At 39.4% G+C, this 17,768-nt stretch overlaps 1 protein-coding gene across 1 annotated transcript in view; it reads left to right on the top strand.

Moving 5' to 3' along the window:
* Window positions 1–17,768, top strand: part of COMMD1 (copper metabolism domain containing 1) — a 60,252-nt gene that overhangs the window by 6,745 nt on the left and 35,739 nt on the right. The window contains exon 2 of the mRNA XM_085054397.1: window positions 11,053–11,334. Coding sequence (XP_084910523.1) covers window positions 11,053–11,334 — 282 coding nt within the window. The remainder of the gene's footprint in view (window positions 1–11,052; window positions 11,335–17,768) is intronic.

The raw sequence follows: 17,768 nt of genomic DNA, 5'->3' as shown, positions 1-17,768 counted from the left end.
ACTGCAGTTGTTACATGAAGTCTTTTTTCACTGATGTTTTAGTCCTTAAACCCAATGGGACAGAGGTTGTCAGCTAAGAACATCTGACAACTTGAGCTTCTGAGTGGCTCCTGTGTGTTTTCCCTGGGCAGGCAGGGTTAGCTGCAGCTTCCTGGGAGGGCTCCAAGGTCATCCCTGGAGGATGATTTATTTTATAACAAGGTGAAATGAGTTACTTTATTTAAAGGTAGGGCCTAAAATATCTTATTTTTAATGTTATGGTTATCATAATAAATGTATGCTTTTACATTATAAATTTTTTTTAAAGGATTTAATTTATGGAGTAGGTAAGAACTGAGTTGGCACATTGGTGGCCTCCATTGTGAAGGATTAAGAGTTCATTATTGGGAAAACCAAACTGGCTTGGTTGGTTTGTGGGCTTTCTTTGGTTTGTTTTGTTTGGTTGTTTTTGTTGGGTTTATTTTGTATTGTCAGTTGGGTCTTCTGCTTGTTTATTTGTTGTATATTCTTAACATCTGAAGCTTAAGCACAGTAGTTTTCCATAGTTGTGTACCACTGTATTTAATAGTCATAGACAAGGAAAACAAATCTTCCTTTGCTTATTTTAGCCACCCAATGATTTAAAAATTCAACTGTTTGAATAAAGTAAGTGGGATTTGCCTTTTACTTTGTTTACAGTGCATGAGCACCTGGTTCTGGTAGATAGCCTAAGATCTAACTCAGAGTATTCTATCTTTTATAAAGTTGGTCGTTTTAGAATTGTATAGCAAGCCTGGGACTCTCTCGTTCCCAGTGGAGTTCAGTATCTGTTTATCTGCTGTGCTTGAGAACTGCAAGTTTCCTTTCTAAAGGTGATAGTGATCTTGGAATAAATTTTTTTATCCCTTTAATTCTTTGGCACATTCTATATTTACCTGTTAACTATGCTGGTTTATATGTGATTTCATGTAAGTAAAAATAACTACAACAACCTCGTGAAAACAAGACCTAAAATATACCATGCAGAGAAGATGTGAAATTATAGCCAACTTGTCCAAACAATTTTTAGACTTAAGTGTTTTCCTAATTATTTAAAAAATATTTTTGTAATCATGTCATTTTGCATGTGTTAATGTATTTCTGAAAGCATGGTTTTTATCACATCTCTCTCTCTCTTCCCTAACAATAAAAAGTGGCAATACAAATATAGTTTGAGCAAATTCTGTGGTTTTTTTCCAAATATGGTTAGATCTTTTTTCTGGTTGAGATATTTTGGGATCTCTGCCAAAAGATTTCTACCTCAGCTTGGTGGGTCGTTTTTCCTTAGCTTTCTTTGCAGTCTCTCCGAACTGTGATGCCAGGATTATGAAATGTGTTTTGAAGATACATGCAGACACTGAAGTAGTATCTGTGTGAAAGGCAAGTAATCAACAGACATTTTTACTCCTTGTCTGACATTTACACACGGCTTTGTTGTCTCTCTTCAGACTGCCACATCAGCTGTGCTGTTCTCTTAGACTCTTTTTGCCATTTCTGGTCCAAGAGGAGTTTTTATTCTGTTCTGACAAGCTGTTTGTATCAGTACCTTTTCGTTTTACACTGTTACACATGGCAGAAATATTTTATGTATTTGGATTAGTTGTGACTCCTTTCTAATTTTTTCATTTAGAACATTTTTTACCTTTTTTTGAAGTGAGAAAAATATTTGTAACTCCATTTTTCTGTCAAAGAAAAAATGGTACATTTATGAATCACATTTGCTTGGCAAGGAGAGTGGGTTTGTTCATTTTATGACATGTCAGGAAATCTATAAAAAGTCTCATAATGAAAAGAAAGCACTGAAGAAATTGTCCAGTTCATGTGGACAAATGGTAAGGAGTTGATCAAATATAGGTAGCCCACGATTTGACTAAAAGACAAAGAAAAGCCACAGGAAAAAATTAATGCAATTCTTTTTGACACCATGGGTTGCAGTGTCTTGGAGCAATTGAGTGCTGAAGTTTTTAGCTGTTGAGGCCTAAAAATATGAAATCTAAAAGCAGATTTTCAGCACCAAGCAGTTTTCACTGGTGGTGTCTCTGCAAGCTCTGCCAGCCTCGGTGGTGTGTGTGCAGCTGCTGGGAGCAAATCTCCTGGGCTGTGGAGGCACAGGGCTTCCTGCAAGCTTGGGAAAACATGATGGCTTGGCAGCTCTGCTCATAGATGACCTCAGCAGCAGCCCAACCTGGTGGAAATAGAGTAATAGAGAATTTCCTCCTCTCTGGGGTAATCAAAGCAGTCGTTAACATTTAATGGGATTCTGTTGGAGGATGCTTTGATTGATATCTTAGCTGTTTCATCACCTGTTTAGCTTTTTCCCCACCAAAAATGTTAATTGCATTTAGTGCAAAGATAATTTTTGCTACAGGAAATGGCAACTAAGTGTTTATGAGCAAGTGAGAGATGGTTTCTTCTGAGCTCCCTGCTTTGGCCTTTGCTCCTGATCAGATGATGTCTTCCAGCAACATGGATGCAGAGGGACATTTACAGTGGTGATTGCCATGCTGCAGAGTGTGACCTGCTGCTCCTCTCTCCTCGTAAAGGCTCAGCTGCTCACAGTCACCATGGCTGCTGCTGGTTTGGGGAGCATGTTTCATGTTTCACTGAGCCGACAGGAGGGAAAAGCATTTTGCCTGTGCTGAAAGGAGGCCCTGGTGGCTGGGATGCTGAGAATGGAAGCTTCCCTCTCACCTGTCAGCCCTGTCAGCATGTAACACGAGTTGTCAAAATAGGTGATGAAGGAGCAGATGGTAGATCACTGTTGCTTGCTTCCTGTGGAGCAGGGTAGTCTGTAAGCTTGTCTCCTTTCCTGGCTGATCTGTCTGCTGCTCTGAACCATGTCTGTAGGGTTATGGGCGAAGGAAGGGATGTGTTTGTGTTCCTAGCCTGGTCTGGGAGTGCAGAAATGGTTCTCCTTCCACCTAGGAAATGGAACTTCAGCTGCTGCTCAGAGTGACAATAACAGGCAATGCACAATAGTGCTGGGAAAGAAGGAAAGCAGAGACTGGAGTCAGAATTTGGCTCTGAAATGGAGTATATGGCAAGACATCGTACAGGGGAGGAATGAGACTCGTGTAGTTCATGTTGTTCACTGCTAGAGCATCCCTGCTTGGCTATAAAGGAAGCTGATGGCCAAATGTAAACCAAGGGACAGATAAGCTGAGTTAATGATTAACTTAACAGATGCAGATAATCAAGGTACTCTGAGTAAAAGTGAAAATTGAGTTCATGATACTGTTTCTGTGCTTGGCTCATAATAAAGCAACTTGGTGCTGATTTCACTGACAGTATCCCTGCCTACAAAGCTCCAATAAGCTCTGCTAATGTCTGCACCTTTGCTGCACTCAGGGTGGGGCTACAACTATTTTTTCCCCATGTCTTCAAAATGTGAAGTGCTCCAACTTCTATTTTTAACTCTCCTAAATGAAACGAGATTAAACATGAAGCAGTAGTCTGCAGCAGCAAGTAATTTTCCCAGAATGATTGCAGAAACCTGATAAACACAGATCTCTTTTATTGTAAGAGAACAGAGGAGGAGAAGAAAAGGCTGAGCTCGTGGTCTCCTAAGGGAATGACAGGTCATGTCACCAGTTCCAGGACTGGCATTGTATCTGATTCTCTTTTCCTGCTTTTACTCCCTCCCTTGATTTTTAAAATTTTTTTATTTACCATCTGGTAAAAAAAAACAATTGGTATTTTTTGTCCAATCTGGATTTCTTTCTGCCTTTTATTTTCCTCTCTGTCTTTAACAATAGTGCATTAAATGGCTTTCATCTGTTGAGGGTTCTTCTGAATCCACCTCCTTCAGGAGGGCTGAAGAAGAAACAATTTTAGACTGAGTAATGTAAACTCTGAAGATTTATATGTTCTCCAAGAAAACAGCTCACTTCTGCTGAAGCAGAGTTCAGGGAGCACATGAGTGTGCACATTCATTTTTAAAGAGGGTGAACCTCAAACTTGTCTGTAATATTGTTGCTTGTTTAAGAACTACTGGAAGTTTGACATTTCTTTGCCTCCACCCCAACTGGCAAAATGCTTTCTAAACCACAGCAAAGATTTGAACTTGAGTGGGGAGAAAACTGATGGCAAAGTTTGAGAGTTTTTTTTCTTTGATGTAATTCAGTGGAGTGCAGCTGAGGCCGGACAATTTATATTTGTGTTTTTAATGTCAATATGTTTATATTTTTAATCCTCCTATTTCACCCTTGTTGTTGCAAGTATATCTGCTATTAATAGAACATTATTATTATTTTTCCATGTTTTATCTCCCTCCAGCCTGTCCAACCTATCTGTGTGCTCTGCACTTTGCCTTTTTTCTTGTATAACGCTTCCTCTTTCTATTTTAAATAATACAAGCAGTTTGAAAACTTATTCAGGAAGGAAGGGCTGGTGCTTCTTTTTATGTTTATTGCTTAAAAGCCAAGCTTTTAGTATCTATTCATAATCTGAGTCTGCAGGCATCATTTGGATACCTACCTATGACTGATGTTATCCACGGGTGGGCTTGTTCTGCTTTTAGTATCATTTATTCTTGTTTTGTAAGTGGTGTAAAACCTAGACAGAGTAGGTCCAGGCTGAGTAATCCCGATGATTCTCAGTTTTCCTTCAGCTGAAGATGTTTTCTGGAGTGGGGGAGCCACTTCTTGGAGCTCAGCCCAGCAGGTTTCCGGGAAGCACGATGTGACCGAAGGAACACAGCTCAGGTTGCCTGTTTTCATCAACCTTTCATCCTCCTTTGTCATCAAATGCATCTTCACACCGCTGGAAAATGACACCTTCTGCAAATAAATTTAGGAAGCGGTATTTTATGGTGGTGTGAGTTCAAACTAGTCATTTCTAGCAGCTGCACACACTCGTGGCAGGGGCAGGGTGGAGAAAAAAATTGGTCGCTTTACATGCTTTTAAAAACTAATGCTGAGATCTCTTTTATGTTCATCTGTAAGCTAAGTCAAAAATAGCTGAGTATCTACTCCCCTGTGATTGAGCTTTCAAGCAAAAGAAGTGATTTTAACAGAGAACATAGAGTTTGGTGAGCTTGTGTGCAAAAAAAAACCCCAAACCCACCAACGAATAAGATGGGATTTAGTGGATTTCTGCTTGGTGGGAGCCTGGGAATTGTGGGGGAGAAAATGGAGGAGTCAGTCAAGAAGCATGGAAGTGACCCATTGAGAAGAGGTATTTTCTTCCATGTGCACAGTTGACAAGTCTGTGTGGAATTAAGCTTAATAAGATCAGGAACACAGGAAGGATGTAATTTTGCCTGAAACTCCATCATACACACACATTTTTCCCATCTGCAGTAGCAGTTCAGTAATGTTTCTGTTGGTGGGTGTTGTGAGTCTTCCCATCCAAGAAGAAAGCTTGGTGAAAATCAGAAGTCAAATTTAAAAATATTTACAAGTCTGCTGAGCATCTGCTGACCTGATGAGTGTCTCCTTGGCAAGGAATCAAAAGGTTGGAATAAAAAAAAAATTGTTGTTGCAGAAGACCTGTTACATACTAGAAAAAAAGTAAGCTACAGAGTTTAAACAACTGAGGTATTATTAAATTCTTGATGGTTCATAGGTAGCTCTTTCCTATTAGCAAACTGTTTTATTTGAATTTTAGCTGTGTACTACAGCACTTCATAAGAGGCAAATAAAAGTAATGTTGGGACATGGTATGGAATGTGAATAAAAGAATTCATGTGATTTCTCATGGATTAGATCAAGACTTAAAGATGAGTTAAAATCTTTCTACTTTGTTGTAGGAATACTAAATGTATTAAGGTTTTTTGTGATTTCTGACTCAGAAATGGGGGGCAGAGGAAGCCTTTAGTTTTGAGGTTTGAGATGGATCACCATTTTCAAGTGTAAGCAAGCAGACTGTTATATTTAATTTTATCTTAATTCTGATTCTCAGGAGAGCTCTTAGACTGTAATAAACACTGTTTGTGAGGCACAACCTACCAAGTAGTTGAAAACCTCCACTGTCTCCAGAAACGTGGGAAAGTCTTCTGAACTAATATCCAGGGAACATCTGTGGGAACAGCTCATTTATTCCAGGGCTAGATATCTCAGCAGCCCTTGGGAGAGTCTGCCTAGTACATCCTCACAAAGGAAGACCCAGAAACCACAGGGTTGGGAAGATGTTGGATTCCTCCTGTCAGAAGCTGCTATTTGCAGGGAGCATGCTGAGCTGACTCTGACAAATAGCAGTGTCACCAGCACTCGTGTGCTCTTCTGAACTGCTTCTGCTCCCCTGCAGGCACCCTCTGTTTGCCCCCAAATCCAGAAAAGGTGTTCTTCTGAGGTTGATAAATGAAAGAGATGCACTTTGCTGTTACCCAGAATGGGCTTTGTGTGATGAAGATGTTGGGCTGAGCAGGGTTCCTTGCCATGTTCCTCCTTTTGTGTGTTCCTGGGGTCTGGGAAATGGCTTTCAGGGTTCTGTTTCTAAAAGAGCATGTGAATGACAAGGACTGTGATGCACTAATAGTCTCTTACCCACCTCCCAATAACATGGTCCATGGCACTGAATTGTTTGTTTCTGTGAGCTTGTGATTTCTTTGTGCTTTCTTGTGATTTTCTTGTAAGCTTTGTGATTTCTTTGAGGGTCAGCTGGGGGAAATGCCTCCACATGCTGGCATGTCCAGCTCTTAGAGCTCTTCTGTGATGGTTGGCAAGTAATGTTTTATTTCTGAGAATGAAAGGTGTTCTTTTTTTCCCCGTGGGTTTTGCCAATTGTTGTTTCTCACTAGTACTGCATGCTTGTCAGGCTTTATTTCTCAAAAGAGATAATGAATTTAAGTCTGTTTTCCTGTTCTGTGTACCAAGGCACATGTCTGATGGATCTAATTAAGCTAATACAAAACTCTCCAGATTATCAAATATTGTTTCATTAAGGAAATGGTATTTGAAGTCTTATTTTTATTGGCTGAATTATATTTGAAGACCTAGTGGGTATGTTTTGAAGGAGAACACAAGGAGAATTCAGGATGACCAAAACTGTTTCAAGCTGTTCAAAAGCATCTGCCCAGCCTCTGGAAAGGAAGGAGTTGCCAGTCACTGAGGGCAGGAGTTGTGTGCTTGTAGTATGATGTGCTGTCCATAAGCTGTGCATTCTAGGAGGGAAAAGAAAAAGTATGTTTTATCAAATCTCAAAATACGTAATGTGAGGAAATTTTTAATATCTAATGGTGGTGTCATGCAGACTCTAGTTTTGAAACAGGCTTTTGAGTGAATAGTCAGAGTTAATTTACATTTTGCACTGGCATAGAACAGCTGTGATTCTGTACATTCCAAGAGAACTTTTCTGCTTTTTGTTAGTTGAAGACTTTTATGTTGAAATGGTAAATTTCTTGTGATTACCAACAAAAACTGGAATTAGCTGAGAATATAAACTCTCTATAACACAGTGATGTGTCACTAACACATAATTGTGACTCAAGGTATGGCAATTATTCTGCACTTTAAGGTCTGTCTGGACTAAGTAATTTGCATTAATAAGATGTATCACTCTAGAATCAATGCTGACAGTGATTCAGCTGTAGGAGCAGATGGATAAAACAGGTTTCAAGACCTCTAAGTTCTGAGAGTTTTCCAGTCATGATGCTAAACTGTGCATGTGTTGTTTATTCCAGCAGTGAAACAATCTTCACCATGGCAGTGGGAGCTGAACAACAGCTGGTCATTGTCCTGGTGGTGATAAATGCTCATCTGAAGCTCCTAGGGTTTAATAGCATCAGAGAGAGACTTACAATCAGATAGATTTTGTCTGTCTCTAGATAGAAGCACAGAAGAACCACTTGTGTTCTAACAAAATCAATCCTTGGAAATATCAGTAATATGCATTCACTATAATTTGATAGTCTATGTAATAAATGAGAATTGTTTAAAGTAATGGAAAGAACTGTTTGTAAAGCTATGCAGGGTATGACTGGAAATATACTTTTTTGCCAAGTTAAATTAAAACATTTCCCCAAGCTTAAAAAAAATCTGAACTGAGGCCCTTCATATGAGCAATGGAGTAGAACTACATTTGTTTAAAGAATCAGTTGTGTAAATGTTCATGCGACAAGAGAGAAGATCAACAAAGAATTTAAATGTTCTTTCATTTTTTGTCCACAGTGAAATGGTTCCAAGTTAAGATGAAAAAGAATACTAAAATGAGTTACTGTTCTTATGTGACCTGAAAACCATTATAGCCGGTGGGATTTGTCAGGGAATTTCAAAGAAAATATGTCTCCATTAATTAATATCTTCATGCAGCTGTACCAAAGTATAACTCATTGATTGTTTGTACCCACTTCCAGTTATTTTATTAAAGGAATTTTCAAGAAGTAACCATATTTCCAAGAGGAGATTGTAGTCTGAATGATGGACTAAAAGGATATATTACTTAAAGTATGCATTATCTGATAAATACTCCACCAAAATAGAGTCTGCTTGTTACCTTTTGGATTCTTGGGTGTGTACAGTAAGTTTCTTATATATGTAGAGTATAAAACCCTCTTTATTGTGTGTACATGTGTGTGTGAGGGAGGTGTAAGTGATTGCTAATTATCATTCATGGTTTCCTTCCTCTTGTTTTATGTGACACTCTTCTGGTAGCAAACTATGTGATACATCAAGGTGCAGAGTTTTTAAATATAGGTCACACAGAACTTAAGTAATTGTTAATCTGTTGATGATCTTTACCAATCAGCCAGGTTAAGCTGTCCTGTATATGCCCTAGTAATGTAGTTTTTGTGCTCCTTTTGCTTAAAACTTCAAGTTTGGTCATAAGCTTCCTTGTCTGGATACACTTCAAAGTCAGATTTATATCACGTGTCAAGCACAATAAGGAACTTTGTGTCTGTGATTTTTCATCAGCTTAGAAGGGCTCTGCCAGAAATCTTGCTGCATCTTGCAAAAAGAGTGGTTGTGAAGAGAGTGAGGTTAATAAAAACCTCCAGAGAATTACAAATGTGAAATGTTTGAAGGTTACAAAACCAAGCCTAGAGAAGGGGTACCTGGTATCACCATGAATCTGCATTAGGCTCACATTTAATGCACGTAAGCTGTTTCTCCACAACACCTTTGCTTCACCCAGTGCAGAGGACACAGTTTGTGTTCTTGGTTTGTGCACAGGAATAAAACAGGAGGCAATTTTCTGCACAGCTGAACTGAGAAGAAAGTCTCCATCTGAACTTGATCTTGACAGAGCTTCCATGAGGTGCTGGGGTCTGTGCTTGTTGATTGACCTCTCCTGCTCCCCCCACTCACATCAGCTGACACAGGAGATGGACACAAGCAGTAGCTGGTGTCACACAACACAAAAACACAGGTGTAGTGATGTGAAAAATATTAAATCAGACAATATTTCACACTGCTGCTAGCAGACAGTACTGTTTGTGTAAGATGTGGCTGTAGGAAAGGGCTGGAAGTCTGAATAGCTTATCTTCTGAAAATGGGAAGAAGTTCTGCTTTCACTTCCAGCATAATGAATTAGTACCTCTTAGGTTAAATATTTTCAATATAAAGCAAGCAGTGTGTACCAATATGTCAAATGCCCTATAGAAAAGCCAGAATGTTGCACTAAGCAGCTCAAATTTTATAGTAAAATCACAGATGCTCCTATTAAGCTGCAACCTTAATACAGCTGAGGGTTTGCTTGTAGTGTTGATTGCCATTTCTTTTCTCCATCACGTAACAGATGGCAGCTAATCTATTGTGAAAGCAAGGCAAGGCAGCTCATCCCTCCTAAGAAAACGTTACAAACCCATCAGTTTTTAGATAAGCACTGCCCAGCTTTGCAGCCAAGCAGTGTGAAGTGCACAGGGTGTGCGTCCAGCCCAAAGCCACACGATGTCACCCCCTTAGCTAACGTGAACGAGGTTGAGGTTTCCCTGAATGCAGAGTGCAGCAGTAGCAGTACCATGTCAAAGAAGATTAAATCGAGGCAAATCCCAAGGATTGGCCCCACTTCACCTTGCTGTGCTCCGTGTCAGTGAGTGCTTGGAGGAGTTGTGTTCATTTTGGAGAAGTTGCATCCATTTTGTGTGAAAATGAAGCAAAAGCATCTGCTTGAAATGATGATGGGGAAACTTAACCACAGCTTCCTCTCTCCACCTCCCCTCCTCCCTTCCTGGCCATATATAGTAGCAACTATTGCCAGTTAGGCAATGCAAATATAAGGCTGTGGGATTATCAGGTTTGAAAAAATAGATGGAAAAACTGGGTATCTATATAAAAAGCAGGTTTTATGAATAATAATAATTTCTGTTGCTGCACAGGGGGGAGGAATAAATGACCCCTTCCACTCTGTTGCAAAAACCAAATAAAGTATTTAGCCTGACAAAGTCCACCAATGCTCTAAAACAAACTGCAGTTGCATTTTTAAGGCTTTTTGGCCCTTATAGATAGAATAATACAGATGAAGAAACACAGTTGCATTTTGTATTTCGACTCTCCCTTGAAAGAGTCATGCTCTTTTTGCTGCAGCCAGCACTCAGACCCTGCTTTACTGCTGCAGCATTTACCAGTTTTGCTTCCTCATGGTATGGAGGTGGCAGATGAAACTGTGGATGTTGCAATGAGCTGGGCTGTCCCTTCACTTGTTTCAGCTCAGGATCATGCCTTGTTTGTCCCAGCATTCTTTTTTCCTGGCCTGTCAGAGCAGCAGTGCAGTGCCAGACCTGGCACAGTGTTTGCAGCAGTGTCCAAGTGGGAATGCCTGTGGCACAGTGGGGAAAGGGCCAGGAGACAGAGAGAAGCTTCTTGTTATCCTGAACCAGTGCTGAATTCCCAAAGGTGCTGCCAGTGGTACCAATCCACTCCCCTCCAGCTGTCCTGGGGCAGGAATCTGGGATAAGGAGTGGATGCTTGCAAATAGAGTTTTAATGAAGGTTGTCAGGTTATTTGCATAACCCAGATTTGTGTGTACTTGTCACAGGATGTACTATCCCTTTAAGATCCAATATTTGTCAAATCCTAAAGATGTGACCTTTTTGTCCTCAGTTAATGAGTGTTTTTGAGCAAACTTTTCCCTTTTACTCCCTTTGTTTTCCTACAGTCAATTGCTTCAGCAGACATGGATTTGAATCAGCTGGAAGCTTTCCTCACTGCCCAAACCAAAAAACAAGGAGGCATCACATCAGATCAGGCTGCAGTCATTGCAAAATTTTGGAAGAACCACCGGACTCATATCCACGAGAGCCTGATCAATCAGAGCCGCTGGGATAATGTCTTGAAAAACATGAACTGGCGAGTGGACCTGAAGTCCCAGTTGAGACACATTGATCAGATAAACACTCCTGTTGCAATAGTGGAAATGGAGCTGGGGAAAAATGGGCAGGTAAGCTTCCTTTTGCAAAATATATAAACCTGATGTAGCTACATGTGCACTGAGATATATTACCCATTGCTGAATTCACTGCATCCAAATCAAGCCAGTTGATTTTTCACCACTGGGCCTTTAATGTACTTGAAATTTGGGTCCATCTTTGGATACAAAGAAATATTCTGGGTGGTGAATGCAATTTTTGCTTTTTTTTCATATCTTCATATATGTACTGACAGCTCTCTTTACATTAAGCTTGAAAAAATCAGCAGATGTAGAAATGAAACATTATCTAATAATTCTGTTTGTATTCCATGCATGTCTTTATGTTTTAATCCAACACTAAAATTATTTAAAATATGCAAAGTAGGAGCTGAAAGATAGTAAAGTTCACAAATTACAGTGATCAAGCATTCCTTATATTATAGAACAAGTGAGGCAAAAGCCTTCTTTTTATTTTACATAACACCCATTCTTATGTTAGAAGTATATCTTTATTACCTGTCACATTATGCAATCTGGCCTTATCTGCCTGAAAGATATCTGTATATATAGCTCTATCAGTGCTGAACACTGCATTGCTTTTTTAATCTTTATAGTCCATAGGAATGTAAAGCTAACGGCACAGCTTCCCATCTTCACTTTTACTGCCATTTTCTAACAGGAAATGTGTATCAGTTTGGTATCTTTGCTCTCTGTAATGTGTTAGTAAATTTTAAAACCTCATTTCTTAGCAGCAGCTACTGCAAATCATACCATGAGGTAATTTGGGCATTTTGATGTTGCTATTAGTTAACATTGAGCAAGTCTCCTTGTATTTCATAATGTTTTAATAGCTTATATCAGGAGTACCTCAGTCTGTATATACATGTGCACATCTGGAATATAGCTGTGCATATGAATGGTTGAATTCCAGCTGTGTGGCTAGACCAAAACCAGAATGAACAAACAGCTAAACTGGGATCCTACAGAGACAGTAGGTATTGTTGGAGTCATTCTGCTAGTTCACCTTTCTTTGCAGTCTGAAAGCTGATCCTTCCCTGAGCCTTCCCCTCATGGATTTCTGCAGTGACCACACCCAATAATGGTGTGTGGCTTTAGGTTTTTTCTTAACATCAGAGAAGTGGACTTTTCTGCTCAGCATCTTGAGATTGGAAATCATTAAATTCTATTAGTAGCAAATGGAAGAAAGTTGTTTTGAATACAGGGGTTACAGGGAGCACATTATAATGAGTACATTGAGTACATTAGTGAGCAAATGGGAGAAATACCTACTTTCATTAAAAAACACATCCTTAACTCAGAATTGCTGTAGTGTTTCTTAAGGGGATTATGTAGTTAGTGACTCCTGTTTTGAAGTTGTTTTTTCCCCCAGTAATGGATTCTTACAGTGACATCAATCAGCAGGTGCATTTACATTTCTTTCACCCTGTGCAGAGAGAGTCAGGGGATGTAAACACAGAGCAAGAATACACATTTCTGAGACACTGTAATGTCTCTTGCTGAAGAGCCCCACAACAAAATCAAAATGAATTCTTTTAGCAATGCACCTTCATGCTGCAAAGGGAAGTGGTTGTGTGAATGCATTTTTGGAACTGCCATCATACATAAGTTTTGCCTCCTTCCCTGAGGACAGCAGTGAGCTGTGACAAGCCTGACACTTGGTGTGAGTTAAACTGGTACTTACTGAAACAATCATGGAGTAATTAGCATTGTCACCACTTGAGTCAATTTACATTTATCCTAAGGAGCTCTGGTTTCACATAGCCTTTAGCTTGGGGTTAAATAGGTTCTCTGCTGTGAAGCTGTGGGTTGAGGCACTGTGCATCAGACTGCATGCTCCTGTGATGGGATGAGATTTGGGAAAACCACAGATGTTTGGGGACCTCCTGGAAAGAAAGACTGGTCACAGAGACTCCTAGTGGAAGTTGAACAAGTTGTTGTTGCACACTGGATCCAGCCCACTAACATGGAACTGTCATGTTTTATAGCCTTTTATGTATTTTTACTTTATTGTTAGCACATCTGTTCTAAATATCAAGTTTTGTAGCACATCAAACACAAATATACTAGTACCTTTCTTGAATTTAACAGAGAACATATTTTATACAAAAGTTGTCAGCCATAGGTAGGATTTGATGAATAATGAAGATCTGGCTTTGAAGAAGAAAGCTGTCTGATGATTCAGGAGTAAATTATTCACAACAGACTGTTTTCATTTGGACACATGATAACAGGGGAGTATACAAATGCATTGATATGTAATGAATCTACATGAATATTTCATGGTTCAACAGAAGCAAAGAAATGCTCTGTAGAAAATGTACCTTTCCAGAAGCCACTCTGATTTTTCTCAGTGTCTCTGGGTTGCATTTAGATCTCTACCCAGCAGAAAGCCACACTGCTTGGTGTTGCATCTGCTCCTTCTGCTTCAATAAGTAACTGTGCTTCCTGTCTGCCTTCTCTGAATTTTAGTCAGTCGGTTCTTTCATGACAGGAAGACTGTGTGTGTGAGCCCTAATGTGGTTAGGAATGGGAAATTGGAAGTGACTGTTTCAGAAATGCCAGTAGACCGAGTTTACATTAATTTTGTCAAATTTCATGAATGTTTTCTGACTGGAGAGATATTTCTGGGTTTGAGAATCCATCACAACTTACATGCATTAATTCTTATTAGCCTTGCCATTACTGGTAATAGAAAATAACTGAACACTTTTCCCCAAGTGCTCTTAAAAACACTTCTAATGAGAAATATTTGAAAATACCATGCTCCAAACTTTGAAAAATTGGATTCAGGATCTGTACCTGGGAGTTTGAACTCTTCTTCAGTAAAGATTTTACAGCAACATTTGAAGTTTCCTTTATGTTGGTGTTGTAGTCTCTATAGATTCTGGTTAAAAGCAGATGAACATGCTAGCCGTGAAGTGCTCAGCTTTGAAAGCCCATTTTCTTTAACAATAGGACTAAAAATAAAATTATAAAGCAGTTGCACTTTAGCCTGCATTTGTCTTCATCTTGTGATATTCAGTGCTCATCACTGGTGGTTCGTTTTTTCCTTCTCAACAGCCCATCTTTTCTTTGGCACAATGGTTTTATCCTCTTGGGTTTTTTGTCTGCCTTGCTGCCTTTCTCTTAAAACATCCATAGCTACCTGTCCCCTTCTTTATGTCCTTTTAAATCTTGTTGTCCCTCTCTGGGCCTGTCTGTAAAGCTGTTTTGGCATGAAATTTCAGCCAGACATGAATCTGCCAGGAGGGATGGTGGAGTTAGCTGGAGCATCCTCCTTTTCATGCCCTTCCTACCCCTCTGCACCAGCACTGCTCTGTGTGTTGGGCAGCCACTGCTGTGCCATGTTGGCTTACCTGCACATTTCAGTCACAGATGTATACCTGACCTTGCCATTCATAGAAAATTAATGCATTGGTTTGCACTGTGGCTTGGCACCAAGATTATATTTAAACTTGCTTTCTGGACTTTGTCATGTTATTTTCCTCGTGAGATGTGCTTCTCCCTTGGGGCTGTGTTCTTCCTGAGGGCTGATTTGCCAATAAGCTTTAATTTCTTGCAGCATTATGTATTTTGCAGTTTAATATCAGAGACTGATCAGATATTACAGATTAGCTGAGAATTTGTTGTTGCCCTTTTTGCTTAATTTACTTACAGAGTGGGTATTTCCACTCTCATTTCTTTTCAGTATTTAAGATACCATTAATCCATGTAATATCACTTCTGTTGGAGCTTTGCTGGATCTTAAAGCATGTTTTATGATCAAAGAGTATTTTCTGCCCTAGTTTAGCATGGAGCTGGGATTCTACTGCAGGATTCTTCCCAGAAAGACCTGAGTTAATCACATCAGGATTATGGATTAGAGGGGCTTTTCCCCAAACATTGTATCTCTCTTCTCTTTCCTTTTCTAAAAGCATCTACCTGACAGAGGTGTCATATACAGTAGGTAAATATCACAATGTGGCAAATACCAAAAGCTACATACAAAGTGAGAAATTAGGATCATTTCTTTCAAAGGCAAAGGCAAAGAACAGCCTTTCATTCCATATACTTTTTCTGGTCTGAAATCACTGGGGATATATATCCTCATAAAAAACAAGTATTTTTCTTTAAAGACCAGTCAAGCATTAGCAACAGATTTCTGAGTGAAAGTCTAATGTTTGGTACTTATGACTATATTTTGATTGTCACTTTAAACTCTCCCCAGTAACCTAAAATACTTTCTGATGAAAGGACTTGCTAAGTGAAGTGCACCTTTGCCAGTGCAACGACATACTTGATGCTGAAAAAGTAAGAACTGTCAGCTGGCAATTTACCTGCTGATGGCTGGATCCAGACTTTGGTAACTCAGAGGAAATAATAATAATGGTAATACAGGTAGTAATTCTGTTAATTCATGTGTGGTAAGAGTTCATAAGGAGTATAGACAATTGTCATGTGTTATATGTGGGAGGTGAAATGTTACCAGCATTTTGAAAGTGTGGAGCTTGATATCCATCAAGTTTTACTTGCAATAACTATAAAGATGTAATCAATGTTTTGGGAAGGACTGAAGTAAGTCTCAAAGTAAACTTCAGGGAGATGAAATTTTTTCTGACTTGTTAATTATGCCTATTCTACACAGCTTTAGTCTAAAATTTCTATCATCTGTGCTGTAAACAATTTGTATTTATTTATAGCAGTCACATATGTTGACAAATAATAAAACAGAACATGCTTTCACGGTATAATAAAAAAATCTTCTATAAATCTCATTCCCTTGCTGGGAGTACAGACTGAACACTGCTGAGGATGGGATGGTGTTTTATGCATTTTTCTAAGCCAGGGTCTCTTGTTTTTTGTCAGCTACTGTTATCCCCAGCAATAGCTGTCAGTGCTGCAGGGAGGTCAGACCAAGAGAACATCAGGAGAAAATTCATGCCATAGGGAGGAAGGATTATGGCTGTGCCTGCTTTTGGCTCTGTGTGACTCCAGGTCAGGCTGCTCCAGAGATATTGCTGAAAATAACCCCAGATAATGGAGCTCCAGTCTTTTTTTATGGAGGATCTGTCTAAAAAAGCAGATTGCTTTTTGTAGGGTATCGGTGTGGGCAAAGCAATGCGTGGGGAGATGAAAAGCAGCTTCAGGTACCCAAACCAAAAAAATGCCAGCCTGGCCTGCAAAGAGGATGGAAAAGCAGCCACCAAACCATTTTTCCTTTCCAGCCATAATCCATCTTAATCTTTGTAGCTATTAACATCATCAGAAACGATGTTCCGGTCAAAAATGGGAAAGCACAGGCATTTAGAAGCCAAATTAATCAACTTAACCCCAATGGGCTTAATATTTTTATGTGATTAAAATTATAAAATCTGGTAAGTAGAAATCAGTTGGGGAAAAAAATCACCTTTGTGGCCAAGCCGAATATGATCATTTGAGCTTTTGTTCACCTTGGAAATTTATGAGCTGGAGGGAAGAGTTACATAAGGGCAGTACAGTGCAAAAGCAAATAAAAAATGGAGAGGGCAGCAGGTCATTCAGCACAGAGAAAACTGGAGCACAGTTGACTGACTTAACTCAGTTATTTACTTAATCCACTGCATGGTACTCTCTGTAGTCCTTTGCTTCAGCAGGTCAATTTTTCTCACCTTCTTCTAAGAATGAAGAGAAATTTGTTCCCCAAATTTCTTCTAAGAATGAAGAGAAATTTGGGGAAGAAGAGGAGAATTTTGTAATTTGTGCCTCCTGGGGTGAGGAAGTGTAATACGTACGTTAAGGAGATAAGAGCATTAAATGGAGATATTAAATAACTGTCTGACTCAAACTTCCACTTTTCCATTTTTTACCTCATCTGTTCATCCTATACAAAGCAAGGGTATTCTACAATCAGTAGTGCTAAGAGTTTCCATTTTTGTTTATTTGTGCCCTGTATATATGGATGTGCAAGTGCACATGTACTCATATATTCCCTGTCTTTACTCTGGAACTGGATTTGCTGAAGTAGTTAAACAGAATAATTTAACTGAAATGTAAATATTTTTTGATTGTAGCTGAGCTTAGGGTATTACAGGGACAATTCTGAATTAATTGAAGGTGAGATATATGAAGACAGCAGTGATGCCCATTTACTGCCTTTCATCTGCCTAAATTCAGATTTAGTGCTGGACTCTTGAAGTTTTTTACCTTCCCAGGTCTTGGATAGTATGACAGGGGACTTGTTGTATATGATACCAATGATATCAACAAATATTTTGCAATCTAACATCAATCTGGCATTCACATGCAGCAATAAATGTGGGATAGCTTTGGTGAGTTGTTCTCCAGAGATCTCTTGCAGCCTTGGGAAACAGATTGTAACGAGGCTGGGACAGGGGCAGCTGGGGCCAACAGACCTGGCTGCTGAAAACTGTCCCAGCAAAAATGTTCCACCACATACCTTCTCTTGGAGTTGGCTCTGCATGTTT

This window comes from Lichenostomus cassidix, chromosome 3 (genome assembly GCF_008360975.1).
Source record: "Lichenostomus cassidix isolate B80296 chromosome 3, HeHo_3.0, whole genome shotgun sequence".
Taxonomy (NCBI): domain Eukaryota; kingdom Metazoa; phylum Chordata; class Aves; order Passeriformes; family Meliphagidae; genus Lichenostomus; species Lichenostomus cassidix.
This window is presented reverse-complemented; position numbering and strand designations above follow the sequence as displayed.